At 38.9% G+C, this 19935-nt stretch overlaps 1 protein-coding gene across 8 annotated transcripts in view; it reads left to right on the top strand.

Annotated features, from left to right (window-relative positions):
• The window catches only part of FMN1 (formin 1), a 168820-nt gene that overhangs the window by 35304 nt on the left and 113581 nt on the right, over nucleotides 1–19935 (top strand). For 5 of the 8 annotated variants that reach the window (XM_038139829.1, XM_038139833.1, XM_038139830.1 and 2 more), the window contains 2 exons: nucleotides 5981–6156; nucleotides 17653–17770. In XM_038139829.1, coding sequence (XP_037995757.1) covers nucleotides 5981–6156; nucleotides 17653–17770 — 294 coding nt within the window. Of the gene's footprint in view, nucleotides 1–5980; nucleotides 6157–6494; nucleotides 15594–17652; nucleotides 17771–19935 lie in introns of those variants that run through there. The other 3 variants (XM_038139831.1, XM_038139834.1, XM_038139835.1) reach the window with 3 other exon arrangements.

Here is a 19935-nt window from a genome sequence, read left to right on the forward strand (position 1 = left end):
CAGTTTTTCACCTCCTGCAGGAAGATATCCTTCTTCACGTTCACACTTCAGAATAACATACTGATTTTTATTTGCTAGCAAGGGAGGGAGGTCTTAATTTTACTTGACAATAAATTTTTATGTTAGCAGTTGTATGGATTTGAAGGCACTTACACATTTTTTCTCTATTATTATCTGTACTAAGTTGTACTTACAAGAAGAAAGAGGACACAGGCAAAGGACATTAAATGGTTGATTGTTTTGGATATTGGTACTTTAGGAGCTTCTAGCTTTCTGAGAGCTACAAGGACCTTAACTTCCACTGCAGGGTGTTGCTGCTCCAGGGCTTTGTTCCCACACTCACCACTTTGAGAGATTTGATTTAAGGACTGTGCCATTCAGGCTTCTTTGTTAGAGCAGTATAGCAAGTAGCAGGCTATTTGCTTTTTAAAATCCACAATTTGTCATCATGCAAAAAGAATTTCTACCTGTACTGTGGAAACAGGGCAATCTTCAGCAAGTATTTTGCTAAACTGCTTATACTATGAATTGCCCATGCCATAATACAGATTAAATAAAATCTGCTCAATTAGGGGGAAAGATGACATATGTCTTCATTCCCAAAGACAGCATTTAGTGTCATTTTCCAGTTTCTCTAGCCTTGCGCTATGAGTTTTCCTCATGTGAAAAGGATTTATTCATCTACCTAATGTTCACTTTTCTGCACAGACAGCTACATACTTCTTACATTCTATCCAATAAAACAGAAAGGACTGTATTGATGCTGAGATTTCAGTCTTTTCTTGGGTCTCAGAGAAACCAGAGCAAACAGGTTTCTTCTATTTGCTTCTTTCCCATTAAGGAAATATGTAAAATTAAAAGAGAGGAGGGCTTCCTCTAGGTTTTTAAATCCCCTTTCTACTTCTCTTATTTTTACCTAATTATTCATATTTCTTCAACTTCATAGTAGACTTTAACTCCAGAAAGTCCAATCTTATTCTCCTGTGTGTCAGCTACATGCAGAGGAACACTGAGTGCATAACTTACACGTTTATACAGAATTAATGTCTTCATATACTAACAGATATGAGGTACCACAGATGGCATGTGGATGGAACTGTGCAATATCATCTAACCACAGAATCTGAAACTGCTGAGACTACTTCCAAAGCTGTTTTAATTTGAGATTTAATACATTGGTGTATTTGAGGTTCCCACTGCAAAACAAAAAAATTTGGTAGGATCCTCATATCTTGTATTTTCATAATTTTAAAAAATATGTTGACTCAGTTTATCTTCATGTTCCACCAATGCTCTCATAACAATGGTCAAGCCTCATCTATTTGAATAAGGAAGTGTACCAGACTCTGTAACATGCTGTGATTTGCTGACTTAAGATCTTGCAAGAGCTAAATCCCTGCAGTAATAACATTCTCTTAAGTCAGTAATACTGTAAATCCTCTAAATGCAGTTCTGATGCTTAGAGTGTTCATTTCTATTGTCAAAATGGTGCCTTTAAATACGCAACTTCTGAGTTAGACTGTTTCAGTTTTTTGGTTCATTTGCTGAAAAACCTATTTGGTTATTTATTTTGTTTGTTAGGGTTTTCTTTTCCTAAAATGTAAGATGCCCAAAACTCTAAAGGTCCACAAAACCTGGCATTCTGAGACTGATTCCCAAATGGTGTACAAAGATTTAAATTTTATTTACCTTCTTGCACTTCTTCCAAGAGGCAAGCAGTGAATACAAGTGTGTAATGAACACAATTTCTTTATTCATGGATATAAGAGTACTTACAACTTTCAGTCAACTAGGCAACAGAATTGCATTACAGAGGAACCAACATACAAAAAGACCAAGCATTTTATTTTTATCCTATGTGGTAAAGCAATCCAGAAAGAATGGAGTGTGATTGAAATATTAATATATAGTGGTCAGGAAACATAGCTAAAAGCAATCAGTGTAAACACTGGCCTGAGAGTTAGGTGAGTTGTGGTTAAGCAAACCATGTACTGAAGGAAATGCAAATCATGACATCCTAATTCCTTGAACTAGGAAAAAAAAAAAAAAAAAAAGTTAAAGAAGCTGATATTTCCCCCCAAGTGCTTTTTCCCAGACAGCTGAGAAAGCACAAACAGGTTTTCTATACAGTCTGCCCATAGAAACTGTTCCATAGAGTTGGGTATTCCACAATGGAGACCCAACAGAAATGTACTACGTGGCATCTAATGTGCCTGTTTGCTAATTTAACAATTTGTGTTTAAAAGACTTTGTATGACAAGAATGTCAGTTTGTACAAAAAAAATCAGATGCAATTACCTTATAATTATGTACGTGCAGCATAGGACTAGAGGGCTTAGGAAATCCTGGATGTACCATTTATTGTCACAGTCTAATGATGAGACCCTATCTGTACCCCTCGAGTTTGAGTGCCTCATCTATCATACCTGTGAAAACACAAAAAAAGTTGTTTCCTTACACTCACAAAGTCTGCATAGTAAAAATTGTCAAAGAAGCATTAAATATTCAGTCTTCTCTTATTTACATTGCTGTGTCTTCCATTCCCTTGGGACAATAGATGGCGGCAGATCTGTATTTGGCAGTCTTCTTTGTACGTACAGTGCACACAGGAGGCACTCCTGACTGGTATAAACTTTAAAACCTGGAAGACAGTTTGAATAGCAGTTGAACTTTCTTGAAAGCCTTATTTTTTTTCAGCGGGAAAAAAAAATAATGTCAATTCATTTAAGCTGGCTAAAGGGTAAACATACGCATTTTAAAATGGCCTGAATTTACCCTATGATTCAATGATAGATACATGTGTTTGCAAATGCATTCATAAAGTATATATGACCTTTTTTTGTTAAATGTACAATCAGATTACAGTAGGTTGCTAGTTTAAAAAAGAAAAAGTTTCCTGGATAAGTGTAAGTAGCAGTAAAATCCATCTGTCAGAGCTGACAGAATGGTGAACTTCAGTGCAAAATATGGCCAAATATTTAAGAATTTGCTTAAAATAGAATACTTAAAGAGATGGTTACAGTTCTCCTTTCATATTCCACTGTCTGCTGGGTTGGATGCCTTAGAAGTGGTTGTATGCTAATGGTGTGTGCAGGTGAGGACTGGATCAGGGAGGAAAGTGATCATCAGCTACCGGCATAAATGCATAGAGAACAGAATATTAAGTAATAATTCATAGAGGGTGGAGAATAGAGGCTTGGTAGCAGACTTGGGAGGAGTCTGCCAACAGCAAAAAATACCATAAATTAATATAATGGTGCATAAAATTTCATTTGGACAAAAACTGAATCTCTGCAGCTGAGGGAGGTATTAGTTTTCTAGAGGCCCAGAAAGCCTTGGCCAGGCTGACTATTCTTAGCTGGGCCACAGTTAATTATGGGAAATACCTGCTGTTGCAAGAAGAAATTCTGACTGTGGCCCCTTGCTACTGCTCTATATCACTTAATGAATCAATGGAAATGATCAGAGTAAGCATATTATGGGTAAAATCACTGCTGCAAAGGAATTTGCTCTTTAGCAGTAGCTCACATAGAACAGACACCTTGAACAACACAGCTAAAAATAATTGATCCAAAATAACTGCAAACTGAAGTATTAGAGGTGATGGTGAGCAGGGTGGGCAACCAGTGAATTGGTAATTACAAAGGTAAAATGAATTCTGAAAGAGCATTGAATAAAAATGGTAGTTTTTCCTGGGTTTTACTATGTATATTTGCATTTTAATGCTGTTTTAATTTTTTTATGAAAGCATATATATGGTTTTTATAGGTTAAATGACAGGATTCCAATTTTTTTTCATGATGAAAAGTTAGTAGATACCCACAAAAACTGTAGCACTGATCTGTGACAACCATCAGGAGAAGCACCAAAACCTGTCATGATAGGTTTGTTAACCTGATACAAATAATGTCCAATTACCTTAAAAATGGTGCTTTTACTTTCTCCTCTCCACTCACCTGGAACTTCCTTTGTATTTTCCATGTCATAATCATGTAAAGGGAGGTGGCTAGAGGTAACTGGACTAATTGTATGGTGCAACAAGAACTAGGTCAAAATTCAACTAATGCATTTTATTCAGCTTATAGGTGTAATATTTGTATTCAATATTAAAAGAATAATATTTGTATTTCTGACCTTAAAGCTTTCTAAATATCAAAATGACTTAATGAGTAGGTTTTAGCTGAGGTAAACTTAATTTTCTTCACAGTGGCTGGTACAGGGCTATGTTTTGGATACATGGTTGCTGCAGGGTATTTGGTTGCTGGCTGAGGTTAAACCACAACACTTACATAATGGCATAAGGGCCAATGAAAGAAATATTTTATCAAGTGTGTAAATATATACAGAAAACCAATGACTCAGAAAGCAATTCTCTCTTTAGATCCCTGATCTAAAAAATAGCAAATCTGGACCTGAGAATGTCTTAAAATGTTCTGTCTTGTGTTTGGATATCTTGATATAGTTAAATATTATATGCAGAGCATAATTTCAAAATGTGTAAAGATTTTGAAATCTTCTGCAGAAATGCTGTATTTTGATAGGATCTCACTCTGAGATTTCATCTGAATAAGATGAAAGATGAGTATATTCACACAATAATAACTGACTTGTCCTTTGGATTATTGGCCATTTTATCAAGTATTATATTTTACTGTGCTTATTGATACAGGGTGGCACCTAAATTATTTGGAACTGTAAGCTATCAGAAAGTTTGAAAATCATCCTATATTTAAGCAAACATACAGATTCTGATCCTAGTGCCTCTTTTTGAAATGTCTTTTAAAGTGATGGAAAAAGAAAACTTCTAAAAATTGCAAAATTGTAAGTGCCATTATCAGAATCAGAGAAGGGCCTGGATTGAACAGGACCATAAAGATGATCTAGTTCCAATCTCCGTGTCATGGTCAGGGATATCTTTCACCAGGTTCTCAGAGCTCTATCTAATTTGGCCTTAAAGTCTTCCAGGGCTGCTTTTGTAATGGTAAGGTATGATATGCAGCAGCCAGGAATTCTGCTAATACCTGAAGTTTCCAGTAAAATGTTCCAAGATGGATGTGTCTGTGTATATGAAAGAGTGTATATATATATATATATATATATATATATATAAGAGGATATATGTATGTATCCTATGGAATATAAAAAGAAGTGTTATGTATCTCATGTCAGATATAACACTTCAGAGAACACATTAACTTCATGGAATTCATTGGTTTTCTCATTGCTAAAGTTGAGGCATCATGCAGAAACAGACATTTTTGAGGGGTCTAATAAACCAGCAATGCTGTGAACAGGCAGGACAGTGCTGAGTGGTTGCACAGCATGACATACAGGAGTACACCCATGGCTGACAGGTTTAGTTCTTACCTCTCCTGTTAAATCTGGCTGTTTCTGCCTAAACCATTCCAAAACCAGGCTGACATTATGTTTTAAGCTTACTGGAGAAAGGTAAAATCTTAAGTATCATTTCTGATTGAAAGACCCTACTTTTTATGCACTTGGTGTAAGGGACTAAGGTGGATTGGCACTGTCCCCACTAAGGCTGTGTTCAGCCAATGTAAAAAAAGTTCATCAAATCAGTTTATGGAGCTTCCTTAGTTTAGTTTTATACTTCACACCCACCTCTGAAACGTGTGTAATGAGCTCATTAAGGATGACCAGTAAGAGTGCCTTGGCAGAGGTAAAAACTCAAGCATTTTACACACTGTCTGTGTCTGTATATGGGGGAAAGCCAAGCAGCCCGTTTTTTATGCTAGATATGAAACACAAAATTTAAGGACAAAAAAAAAATTTTCTGAGTCAAAACAAAGTTGGTACCCTTTTTGTACCACTCTGTTGTGCTTTAAACAAACAGGAGAATTTGTACATGTTGGTAGTGTGTACCAGAGTCTGAAAAAGATGCAGAACTTTCTGTATGCAGGGATTATGTGCAGATGCATAGAATTACTTAATTTAATGTAATTTCATTTGGGCCTCCCAGCAGAGTCTGCTTTAAAAGATGACTTCACTGAACGGCTAACTAGTTTGGATGTGGCAAACAGAGATGAAGATACATGGGTTCTGGATTGCAGACTGGGGCAATCAAACTCATTTCCTCATTCAAGTGAGAAGGAGAAGATCAACAGAAGTGTGTTGCATCTGAACCTGGAACTGAATGTGAGTAGGACTGTATTCATGCTATACTGGATTTCAACAAGCATTTATTATATAAATTACATTTTTGGTATGCATTTATTTTGGGTCAGTCTAAAAGCATGTTCCAAAATATCTGACAAACTGCAAAGTTTTGGATGGGATACAGTTTTCCAGATGGTCTATGAGCCCATATGTCTCTGTGCAGCTGAGAGCAATACATGGAAAGTGTTTGAAATTATATAAATAGATACATGATGTACCATTTCTAAAATCTTGATGGGTGTTTAGTTTAAATTAGTTGGTTCCTGGTAATGCATTGCAGGAGCAATCTCTGTGTGTGCACCTGTGCAGAAGTGCATGTGTGTGTGCTCACGTGCATGTGTGCAGCACTGGGAGCCAGGCTGCTGCTTCTCAGAGCTTTGGAGAAGCTGAACTGGCACTGGGGCCAGACTGGCCATGATCTTGACAGGAAAAGTTTCTCAGCTTCCTGGGGTATGAAACAATGAAGCTTCAGAGGGCAACCTGAGTTCATCATAAGGTCAGGCCAGCTTAATGTAGCTGGAAATACTTGCATGCTGCCAGGGTGAGCAGTAAGCAGCCTACAGAGAGATATTTTGGCAGAAGGAAAGGGAGCAGAATGTAGAAGAACAGGAAAGAAACTTAGGAAGCATTGAATGATTGGAGGAAATTGCTTTAAAGACTAGATTACATAATATAGTTTGTGCAAAGAAACACTAAGAAAAAATTGTGTAAGAGTGACATCTATTGGTGGAAATGCAAGAATTGACTTAGAAGTACATTTAAAATGCTTTTTAATGCTTACAATCACTGTTGGTATTCTCTTGAGCTTGTTATAAAATGGATTTTTTTTGTCCTAACTTCCTTTTCTTAACATAATTATTTAGAATAGTCTTGTATCAGTGCAAAGGTACAGGTTTATTCTTGTAATAAATTGCTGAGATGAAAACAAATAACTGAACTGACAGGAACAGTGACATAGCTGTTATCACTGCTAGAAATATATGCTAAAACAGGAAGTATATAGTCCTTGAGGATTCTCTGACTGCATTTAAAAGTCCTTGAATAGAGCAGGAAGAGTTACAAATGAAGACCATTTAGGAACAACATTTTGAGTAAAATAAGAAATATCTGAGATTAGTAAACAGTTTGTTTCCATCTTTCTCACTATTTTTAAATAAATATTTAATGTCTAAAAATCTAATTATTGCATTATGAAAAAAATGGAATAATTCCAGTTTCTTGTAGTTAAAAAGTAAAAATATTTATTCCATTATTTTTAAAATATTCAGAACAAAAGTCTTAATTTCTATTAAAAAAAGGGTGCTCAACATGGGCTGATGGACTTCTAGAGACCCACCAAGACACTTTATCCTGCAGCTCACTCCCTGTGACTCTCTTTCAGGACAGAATTCTGAGTTGAGTTACAAAGCCCTTGTATCTCCAAGATTATTTTTATTCTTCAAGATGAGTCCATGGGATTGAAGGAGGAGTTGCCAAAAGAACAATAGTGAGAAGGCTGCTGCAGCAGTTGCTGTCAACAGAATCTGTTTGGACTGCAGCCCTGCTAGAAGTGGCCTGTAAGAAAGACAGTGGCCAAAACCAGGCTGCATGAGTTGCTCTGGTGACAACAACCATTGGGTGTTCCCTTCCTCTTCAGGGTGGGACGTTGTGCCCAGATATTGTCTTCCCTGTGCACTCATCAGACTGGACAACAAGACAATTGCGGTAAAAAAGGAGCCAGTGTCTGGAGAGCAATTCTGAAGCTAAGATCATGTTCCCAGGAAATAGCATCTAAAATGGACCAATTTATTTATTCACAGTTGCACTACACCCAGTCATGTTATCTATGGCCCTTTTCTGCTTTTAGAAGAAAACCTTTAGCCTAACTGATCAAAAGTTTGGCACTATTGTTTTAAAATGCATTTGTGTTCATAATAATAATAATATGAAAAAGCTATTTATTGAAAAGCTCTGCTTGCTCTGGGTTGGGAACACCCTAACATTAATGTATAATATAATTGTGTATGTGCACCTATAGATACACTAGTGTTTGCTTATGGAATTATAGAATCATAGAATGGTTCAGATTGGAATGGACATTATAAGTCATCAAATTACAACTCCCCTGCCATGGGCAGGGACACCTGTCGTTAGAGCAGGTTGCACAGGGCCCCATCCAACTTCACCTTGAACACTTCCAGGGATGGAGCATCCAGATCTTCTCTAAGAAGCCTGTTCCAGTGCCTCACCACCATCACAAGCAAAGAATTTCTTCCTCATATCTAATCTGAACCTACTCTCTTTCAGTTTGAAGTCATTATGCCTTGTCCTAGTAATACAGGCCCTTGTAAAAGTCTCTCTCCAGCTTTCTTGTAACTCCCTTGAGGTACTGAAAGGTGCTGTAACATCTCTTCAGATCGTTCTCTTCTCCAGGCTGAACAACCTCAACTCTCTCAGCCTGCTGTCACAAGAGAGGTGCTCCAGCCCTCTGATCATCTTCCTGGCCCTCATCTGGACTTACTCCAACAGCTCCATGTCCTTCTTTTTTCATTCTGTTCCCTTTCCTTCTGCCAAAACAGCTGGATGCAGCTCTGCAGGTGGGCTCTCTCCAGAGCAGAGCAGAGGGGCAGAATCCCCTCCCTGGCCCTGCTGCCCACACTGCTCTGGATGCAGCCCAGGGCACATTTGGCTCTCTGGGCAGAGAGTGCCCGTGGCTGGGTCATGTCCAGCCTCTCACCCACCAGCACCCCCAGGTCCTTCCCAGCAGGGCTGTTCATCCCCAGCCTGTGTTGATAACAGGGATGGCCCTGAGCCAGGTGCAGCACCTTGCACTTGGTCATGTTTAACCCCATGATATCCCCATTGGCCCACCTCTCCAGCTTGTCCATTATGTTATTGAAAAGATATTTCTATTAGTTGGAAGGCAGTAGATAATGTGGATGAGAGAGTGAATGAAGTCTACTCTGACCAGACTTCTAAATGCAATCTACACCAGAAGCATGAAAAAAGATCTTGCATTAGATTTTAAACCTTAGGCGGGGCGAAGATAAAGAGATATTGAAGGTAATGAAACAAAATAGAAATTAAACTCCACCCTATTTTTTATACAGCATTTCATCTCAGATAAAAAAGCACATAAGTGAGATGTGAAAATGCAGCTAAAATTGCAATTAACAGTTAGTAATTACTTAAGAAATTATGGTAAATTAATGCAACTATGTGGATTTTATTTTATAAAGCTTTTTGTTTAAGCTTTAAACTACTATAGCATATTGTAGATGGGGAGCAAAAGGCCTGTTGAAATGAAAAGAAGATGAAAAGAGAGTAACCTATAAAAGGAAAATGATTAAAAATTCATCTTCATTCTTTGTAACACTAAGTGCCAGCCTTTGTGCCTTAATGTACAAAGATCTTACTTAGCTTACTTACACAGTTTATAGTGATCTTCTGTTCCCTGTCTTTGTTACTTGTATGTCTGCTCATATTAACCAGACCCATCACTGTATCTTTCTAGAATTTCTGTCTCAGATCTACCACTGCTTTTTCATGTGATAGGTTTTACAGGTTAATATTCCATACATTTGTTGATACAGTATACAGTATGCACTCCTGCAAAATAGTAAACTGAGTTTCCTAATGTGCTTCCTGATTTTATAACTGTATAGCTATTACAGTGCTTTTTTCAAATTCTCTAAAGTAGTCCATATCTCAATGTCAATCAGAATTTAGATGAAAATGTAAAAAAACACTTTGCATTTATATAGATGGATTTATACAGACCCCTACATCAAATGTGTCTGGTGTCCACACATTCTGTTAACATCATGTATTGCTGAATTCTGATTAGAAATTATCATGTCTATGTTTCTGTTGCTACATCTAAATTAATTACTTACATTTAAAGCAGTTATGTTGGCAATACCCAATTCCATCAAAACGCAGGAAAGCTGTTCATATAATGGTCTAAGTGAGGTAACAAGGCTGAGAATAATGATGAAAATCAAGGCCTTATAGTTTTTCTTCTATCTTCCCTGTCTCTCCTATTTTAGAACATTTAATGGGTTAAAATACTAAGTTTAAAATGAGGTAATCAGCAGGAGAGACAAACAGGAGAGCAGGGGAATGTTAAGACCATTATCAACCTGCACAGTAAAGGTTAGGCTGAGGACAGGGCAGAGGGCAGACTGTGTCAGCTGAACTTCAGATCAGTTCAAGCCACCTGAGCTACAAACAGAGCCTGCTGCTTCTTGTGGCTCTTCTGAAGCCTGACACAATTGGTGCATATTTGATTCCATGATTGTTTTCAAGAAGTTATGCAAACTTTTCTAGATTTGGGGTTTTTTATTTTGAAATAACAGTAGAATATTTGTTTTCAGTTTAGCAACCTTGCTGTTTTGTAGAAAGTATTTCTGTCATGTTCGTGTTTATCTACTTTGATATTACAGTGATCTGAAAAGGCAATCTGAATAGATAAGGGGTCAGGAAGTGTTGAGCCCTGCCATATGATAGTGGTAGAAATTAGAGGACCTCATTCTGGCTTAATGTTTGTTTTCTTCAAAGCCAGTTTTAAAACCTACTTCAGGTGAGCTTTTAGACACCTCAAGAACAGAACTAGAGTGTGTTGTGGGTGTGACTTCTGTCTGTGATGAAATGTAGGTCAAAAAGGGTGTGGATTTTTAAATATGCTTTAAACTGTAAGAAATGGCTGTCCTTTTGTATAATTAGTGCATTGACTGCCTTGAAAGTTGCTATTACGGGTTTTAAGGGCTTTTCTGAGGCACCAGAGAATTGTCAGTTTTATTAAATAAAGAGGCTTGTAACATAATTAAAACTGATTTTTTCTAAAGATTTTGAAGTTGTTCCTTTAGATGCAGTGTTAAAGCCTGTTCAGAGAGACTTTCCTTATGAGATTGATTCACACAGCATTAAAACACTTCTACCAACAAACTGACTCCATCTCATTTTACATCACAATGATGACCTCTTTTTTTATGTCAAAATATTAAGGGCACATACCGATGTATGTATTTTACCCCGAAACACTCAATTGAGTAAGTAACTGATATGTATTTCATTGTCAGCTATTCAGTCCTTCAAAGGACTCTCCACTGGGCTGATCATCAGAATGTAGGAAACAGGTCTCTACAAAAGCCATATTTTAGGCTTGGAGTTTATGGACTGTGTGGTGAATTTCAGAGGCTGACTGACTCATTCATCACAATGACTTTCAGTTTTTGAGTATTTCTCCAGGCATATGTATAAAGATGATGTTAATTCTAGAGCGCAAAAAGCTTGAAAGTTTCTCCACACTTCCAAGAGTTTACTACAAAAAGAGGTACACATAAAGCAGTATTTTTTCTGCAGGCTTGTGAGATTTCCTCTGGTTATATAGGGTATATTTCAGCTTCTGGAATTTTAATTATTCACTGTTCAACTCTGGGATTTCTAGCACCTCAATATATTGTATTACTTAAGCTTTACACTAAAAACACCTTATTTGATCCTGGTCTGCTGCATTTTGTTGGGATGTTGTTTAGTCATAAAGTATGAGATTCCTGTTTTAAGTCCACTTTTAAACTAAACTTCTCATAAGTCCATTAAAACCTTAAATAGTTAAATAGTGGCTGTAATCATTAACCTTTTACTCATAGGATTGTTACAGCTTGGTGACCCTTTTTTATTACAGGGAAATTTTATTCTAAGTAGGGGCTATTGTTAACATAAACAGATGAATAAATATTTTGGCATAATCTCAAACCAGTATGTTTATTTTAAAAGGTATCATGAAGTTGTTCAAAGAGGTATGTTTTTGTTAGTGACTAACAAAACTATTCTTGAAAATATGATTTAATGTTTATCCATCAGAAGTTAATGAAACTCCAAATAACTAGGCACATAAATAAATAAACAAGACATAACCATACAATTTATCAGAACAGTGAGCAATTAATCATGTAATTGAACATAAAAACAGATGTGCATTTAAATGTAGGAAACGTTGGTTCAGTATTGTCACTTTGCCCCATTTATTTTGCCATAAAATGGAATATAGAATTGCTTTAGAGTTGCCTTGAAGAAATTTTTTCTTGGGGGAAGTCACCAGTGTTGTGGTAGCTTCCTTCCACCTGTTTATAAGTCCTGGAATTTTAAGAATAGGTTGGCATAGGGGGTAATAAGGTGTCTCTTTCTTTACATAGAGCTTCCTTTTGTGATATTAAGCCTAGAAACCAGGGGAGCCTGTCAGTTGTTTCTGACCTTGACACCTGATGATTAAGCATAGCGGAGAAGCAAATCCAGAGCTTGCTAAGGAAATGCCAGGCAGCAGGGCAGAAGACATTGCTCCTTGTGAAATCACAGATAACGATGGGAATGATTCCAATGCCCTTTGTCTATAGGTATGCACACAACCCTGTAATTGAAAAGGTGTCTGTAAACTTCATCTAAGCCCTTAGTATTGCAATCTGATTTTCAGGAAACTTTGCTCCTGCAGGAGATACCAATGGCTTTTGCTGTTGACAAATGTTTTTTTGTATAGTCTACATTTTTAAACATTAAACCAAAAGCTAAATGTGTTGGGATACTTTGCTGTTGCTTGTTGGCTGTAATACTCAGCTTTTCAGTAAATGTTTTTCGGTAATCACATACAGCAGTGTGATCTGCAGCTGATTTCCCTGTGAAGGACAGCTTTCCCCATGTTGCTTGCTTAAGATTACTCATCACAGCTAAATGGATGACTGTAGAATGACTCTTTAACTTGGGTAAATAAAAAAAAAAAGTAGCGAAAGTGGAGACTTGTGATGGAAACCTGCTCCAAATGTTACTGACTTTTTGAATATCAATAGTGCTTCAGAGTATTTTGTACTTTCTCCATCTGTATTGATAAAAAATACATAGTATCCCTGGTAGTTTCTGTTAACGTTGAGTTAGACAGTTTTGTACATTTCAAGAGTTCTTGTTCGTTTAAACTAAACAAATCTCACGCATATAGCAGTAAAGTCTGTGAAAAACAGCACAAAAGATGTCAGCAGAGATCGTTCTGGTTCGGAACCATCCGGTGCCGTGGATGGACCAGGCTGTCCGATTCCTAAACAGTTAATTTGGCCCTCCTGGGCGCGGGCCGCTCTCCCGCCGCCCAGCGCTCCCGGTCCCTGGGCGCGGCCGCAGTCTCTGATAAAGTACCTGCGTGCACCTCTCAGCAGGAGCTGTGCAGGGCAAGGACAGTGGTAATATGAAACCAGTCTCGTTGGTTTTTGTTCATGGCCCTGGAGGCTGAAATCTGCATTCCAGATGAAACCTCCAGCAAATCGGAAGAGAGTCTCTTTTTTCCCTACTTTCCTCTGCTTCAAGGGCGCTCACCCGAGTTGGGTCTGCCCGGCCGGGCACTGGGGGCTCTCCAAGGGCTTCAGGAGCGGGCACAGGAAGCTTCAGAGTCGTAAGCTCGGGTTTCCATTTGACGTTTTTTGGTGATTATGGATTTACAAAAGAAGTTCTTTATCCTAGTGGAAAGACTATGCAAAGGAATCCGTCAGGAATTTTCTGCTGAAAACCACCCAGCGCTGGCGCACCGGGACAAGGAAGTAGGGAGCAGCCGCGGCGCGCTCGGCCCGGCGGGACGGCTGCTGTAGCTGCCGGGCGCTGCGGGCTCGGCGCGCCGGGAGCCGGGGGCGCGCAGCCCGTCGGGGTGCGGAGCCCCGGGGGGCCCATCGGCCCGGCTTCAGCCGAGGTTCGTGCTGTGACAAACCCCTCTTGTGCGAGGGAGCAAGTTCCAGACGCTGCCTAGAACTGTTTTTTACGGTGGGTCGTTTTTTGCTGCTCCCTTGGCGGAGCGGGAGCCCCGACGGCCGGGGCGGAAGCGGCGGCGGGGCGGCCCGGCCGGGAGCGCGGGAGGCCGGCGGCCTGCGCGGGCCGGGCCGGGCCGGGCCGCCTGTTGCAGCGCCGGCAGCCGGCCCCGCCGGCAGCCTGAATGCGCGCAGTAAGTGTTGGCTCAGCAGTCAGCAGCGCTGCTGCGAGCCACCCTATTCTCCACTTCACGCAACATGGAAGAACATAATGGGATGCCTGACTGCAGTCAGCTTTTAGACCTGAAGAACACGGCAGAAAGCGACCCTGACCCACTCACTACATTTTCTGTGAAAACGCTGTTTGGATTTACAGCTAAGCTTGAGCCTACAGCTCCCAAAGAAGAAACAGTGCTTAAAGCATTTCAGCCTTTGCAGGGCAATATAAATACTCACGCTAACACCTGGCATGAGAGGAATGATAATGGACGTAATGAGGACTCAGAAAATCAGCACGGCGTGGATAGGACCAGTGGCCAAGCTGACCCAATGTCTGGCAGGCAGGCAGGCCTGGAGCTGGACTTAGCTGACCAAAATGAATTACTTCTTCAGCATTTGAGGTTTGTTCAGAATTCTTTGTCTGAATCTGACAATGATGACAATGATGACAAGGATGCTATTCTTGTGCAAGGTACTTTGGTTCATACAACAAGTGACACAGAATCGGACACGGAGAATAAGGACCTAGACATCGATGAGAACAATGCAAGCAAATATGGGCTGAAGAATGCTCCTTTGTCTGCTGAGGCCTTGGACAACAGCAATCTAAATAAGGAAGAGTCAGAATCAGAAGGGCACAGCAACAGTGAGGACACTGTGGATACAGATGACATTGAATTACACCCACCATTCTCTAACCAGCTCCCAAAAGAGCTGGATGGTATTCTACAGTATGACTCCAATGGAAAAGACAAAATGTTAATGGATGAGCAATTCACTCATTTGCTTGCTACAGGGGAGTGCCCTCAGGAACTTTCAGATGAAGAACAAAGACCTTCCGTTGATAATATATCACTCCAAAAAACAGCTCTGGCTGAAAAGACTTTCCAGCTGCCTGCTTTCTTCAGTGGACTACGTGTCAGGAAAAAGGGACTAACCACAGAAGATGGGGAAACTGTTACAGAAATTAAACCAAGGGAGAATGATTTAGCTCTGCTTAAATTACGACAGCCAGTTAAGAAATCCAGTATTGCATCAGGTTTGACCATTAAAAAAAAATCATCTGAACCTAAAGCAAATCCCACTTTCCTAGAACAGCTCTCGCACTTGTTAAACATAGACGTCTCCAAGAACGAAGATAGAACTGAGGACTCTGATGAGGTATCTGGGGAGACCGAGGACAGTGATGAAGCTCAAGAGAACAAAGCCTCCAGCAAAAGAGAACCACGATTTCCCTCTGAGGAGATAAAATCAAGCCCTGCTGAATCTGCACTGGATGCCTTTAGAGCTTTATTCATGCGACCTCCCAAGAAAGAAACAACTGCAGATACTTCAGAGCTGGAAGCCCTGAAACGCAAAATGAGAAATGAAAAAGAGTCCTTGAAAGCTGTATTTGAAAGGTCAAAATCAAAACCTGGGGATGGACCATCAGACAAATCTGTAGGTTGAATTACTTTTTCTTCCTAAAATCTGGAAGTAGAAGGATTAAATATTCTTGTTTAAATATTATTGGTGGGGACTTAAGATCAAAATGTCAGAATTGCTTCTCTTTTGGAAATCTCAAATTTTGGATTCCCAACTGAGGAAATCCTAGGGCTAATTAGTCAGAATTTTTGATCATGCAGTTGAATCAGAATTTGGCCACAACTGATGGCAACAGTAAAAGCCTTTCAATTAGAAGTGAAAACTTAACAATCAGTTTCTGATATTAAAAGATCTCCACATAACAGTTCTCCATATGTTAATTTTGGCTTTAAATCATTTTGATGCTGCAGATATTTACTGTTATATTATTTAACAGTTTCTGAATCTCGTTATGTTTTCTTTCATTGAGTATTTTATTTTTAAGTAGTATTTCATTTTACCTGTAGGAATAATTGTATGATAAAAGTTGTTACAAGAAGTTATGGGTGATTTTTCAGCTCAAGACATAGAACAGGAAGGGTTTTTTCTTGTTTACATGCATATATCTGGCTTTTCAAATATTGATAAGCATTTAACCTTATCCGGGTGTAACTTACTGATTTCAATTAGACAACTCAAGTTTTTGATTAATGTAAGTGTTCGCAAGGTTAATGCTCTTAGGCATATGGAGGTGTAGTTATTATATTAAAAAAATCAATGCAAATTTTTTGTACAATCATAAATGACTTTGAATATGATTTGAACTCTTTAATTAAATGAGTAACCTTTGGGTTGGCATTCCCCCAACCCAAAATTCTTACAGCCACATCTTTGGCAGATGTCATCAGCCCAGGAGACTATTGTTGGCTGAAGGGAGAATTACTTGAGGGATTCCATTTTCAGGATTTGACCTTAAACCTGAAGCTACTTAAGTTAATTTTCTGTGTTGGTTATGCTCTCTTTCAAATTTTTATTCTTACATAATATTAAAAAAAACCATGTAAAAAATCCTGGTCAACACTTGGGTAGACTGATAATACCAGTTTGTAGTAAATTACCTGTGGGGAGGAGAAAACAGGTATTCATTGGCTGTGGAATGTACAGCAAGTGCAGTCTGAGTTAGCCCTTCCCATCCCTGGCTTGCTCCTTCCTGCTTACACCAGTCGCTGTGCTGGCGTCAGCGTTCCTGTGGCTCTCAGCAAACCTATTTGGAAAGCTGTCATCACACACAGAGAGGGAGGAGGCACGGGAGTCAGCAGGAGTGGCTTTTATAAATGTCTGCTTAATGTCCGGTCTAGTGCAAATCTGTATTTTCTCAGGGCAAAGCCAGAGCCTAGGGGTCTAGCCTTTCCTTTCCCTTGCTCCTGTGGGCCATTTATGGGGCCATTTTTGTACAGGGTTTCACTGTTGTTGCAGTTGTGTCTATGCAATTACTTGTAGTAACATGTTGGAAATCCGATTACAGAAATATTGGCGATATAAAAAACCTACAAAAAAAAATCTCCCTAAAAGAATGCTTGTTTGGTGGGTCATTCCCCCTCCACCTCTTCCCCATTTAAAGAGTTATTTTAGCATTCCAGTTGACAGTGCAGTCCCTTTAACAGCTGCAGCATTGCTTTGATGTGGCAGTATTACCTGGTATGTGGACTGAGCAATCTGCAGGGGTGGGGCAGGAATTTCATAAACTAGCTCTGCTTCCAGAAAATTAAATGATGTCCTAGGTGAGTTGCTCTAATGTTTCCTTGTAAGAGGAGCACACTATGAAATATTTCACTCTGGAAGAAAGATTCAGGAAAAAGACCTAGCATTCGTGACCACCTCTGTGGTTCAGGAAAGGATAGACAGCTCTCCACAGTGATGTGAACAGTTTCAACAAATCACGGCATGTCCCATGCATTACGCTACTTTCGTCCTCAAAAATATTTTTCTACACTGATTTGTTTGTGTCCCCTTCCAGCCAACTGAGCACTGTTTCAATCAGTGGAATGAGACAGATAATCTTTCTGGAGCACATGAGTAGAGCTGAGCATGGCAGTTGCTGTTTGGAATCCATTGATACTGCAGACTTTAATTTTTTCTTGTGTAATTTTAACAGCCTGACCTGAGTCCCTCAGAGCAAGATGACAAGACTCCAGGGAGACTCCAGACTGTCTGGCCGCCACCAAAAGCGAATCATGAAGAAGTAAAAGTAGGATTGAAGTACACAGAAGCAGGTAAAACAAAGAGGTGAAGCATTTGCAGAAATTAGTTTCTGACATTTTTAATCTTGTTTGATACAGAGATGGTGATAAGTCACAGTATTTTCTTATCTGGAGAAGGAGACCTTATGTTTCGTATGTGCGGTTTACTGCTATTTGTTAATTCTGCATCTGATTTTTAAATGTGAATGGCTAAATATTGTACAAAATTGCCTGTATAAATTCATGAGGAAATAAGTGGGTTTTCTTGATAAATTAGGCTATCCATTTCCAGTGGTATTTTGTAATTCCAGTGGTAATTTTGTGGTATTATGAGTGACAGATTGGTGGTAGTAGTTGAGTGACTGCCTTTTCTGATGCCTGGGTGCAGGGAACAGCCCCCTGCTGAACTCTGGTCTGGCTGCACATTCTCTTCAGGTGCTGTCCAGAATGAAAAAGGCACCATTATTGCAACATGAGTATGAACAGAGGAATACTCATATCCAGTCAGACCATCTCTATAGCTTGCCACATATATTGTCCTATGCAAGTGTATGAAAGGGTATGTCCAAAGTGCAATGCTAATTATCAGATAAGCTTTTCACAGAAGAATGTTTGGGAGTCTATTACTTAGATGACCAGGACAGGTATTCAGCTGTTGGCAAGTTGATGTTACTCTTATATTTTTATTGTAGGCCATATGCTTGCTATATTTAATTTTACCCAAACAAATATTTTTCCTTCTAATGACTGTAATAATCTGTGGTGAAACATATGCTTAAATAAAGAAAGAAAACTGAATTAACAAAAGCTCCAGATTCTACTACTTGTAGAGGAATTAGGTCATGCTTTCTTGAAATTTGAATAGGAAAGACAGACTGGCTTAGAGCCCATGTAAATTGTTACTCTTGTTACTGTGATATTTTGGGTGGTAGTGTCATCAACATGTTGATGGTTTGTTTGCTAAGTCAAGTTTTTAAAGACCAGATTCTGCAGTTCATTAGTTGCTCCAGCGTCTGGCAGAGGGATTTGAATGAAAACAAACCACTGGTGATTCAGCTGGGATGAGATGTAAGCAGTGCTTTTAAAAGAAATAGGCACAGACTGTGTTTGCATGTTAAGGCTTTGTTAAGTCTGCAGTAAAGGTAGAGGTGTGCTGCAGAGATTGGCAGGTTGGTTTCTTTCAGCTACTCAGGGATGCTCAGGAAGCAGTTTTAAGTTGCACATGATGGATCACTTAGATTGGCTGTTCTGAGGACTTGTGGCACTGTTTTAAAGCATTGTGCACAGAAATGAAATTATAGAGTCTCCTACAAGTGAAGCAAGGTGCTGTTCATGAGTCGTGACGATACAGTTATAGGAATAGGGTTCGTATTCAATGTTGGTCTTATTGCTGGGGTTTGTGGGGTTTTTTAGGAATAAGAACATGGCAATACAGCAAAACTTCTAAATTCACAGTCTTCTCTCTGACAGTAGTAGGTACCTTCAGAATGCATGTGTATGGTGGCATTTCCCATCGTGCCCCTTTGCAACCTAAATTCCCTTCCAGCCATCAATACATGATAAGTTTCTTGACCCCCTTTTTAAGAGGTGTGCTTCTTAAAAATAAGCTATAATGCAGGTTAATCATCTGCATTATTTAAATTGACTCATCTAAACCAAAACCCCATTTCTTACCTCAGTGTCTTGTCCTGACTACTAAGATGAAATGAAAATTCTTGATCTCAGAATAGAGTTCAAAAATTGTGTGTGGCAGGGGTGTTTCTGCTTCCTCCTCCTTTATCCATATCATAAAAAATGCTGAAGTGGTTTCTTTTATTAACTTTCAGTCAATAATTTCTGTTAGTGTTTTTATTTCTGTGATTAAGGGTTTCATCTACTAAAACAATAGGAATGTATATAAATACAATAATAAGAGGATGAATTATTAGGTAAGTATTCATTCAGCACAGCTTTATTTTAGGCTTAGACAAAATATATGTTCATAGCCAAAGATAAATTTGTCAACATTCTTATTTGTACTTGTAACATGGTACACCAGTATATGCATATATGATGAGATAGCATGTTTGTTTTTTTCATTTGTCATGATAAAATAGGATTTAAGACTGAAAACTTGTAAGTTGGAATACAGTAATCTTTTTTGCAATCACCATGCACTATGACAGCTATGAAAGGAAGGTAGGGATATTGAGGGAGAG

This window comes from Motacilla alba, chromosome 5 (genome assembly GCF_015832195.1).
Source record: "Motacilla alba alba isolate MOTALB_02 chromosome 5, Motacilla_alba_V1.0_pri, whole genome shotgun sequence".
Lineage (NCBI taxonomy): Eukaryota > Metazoa > Chordata > Aves > Passeriformes > Motacillidae > Motacilla > Motacilla alba.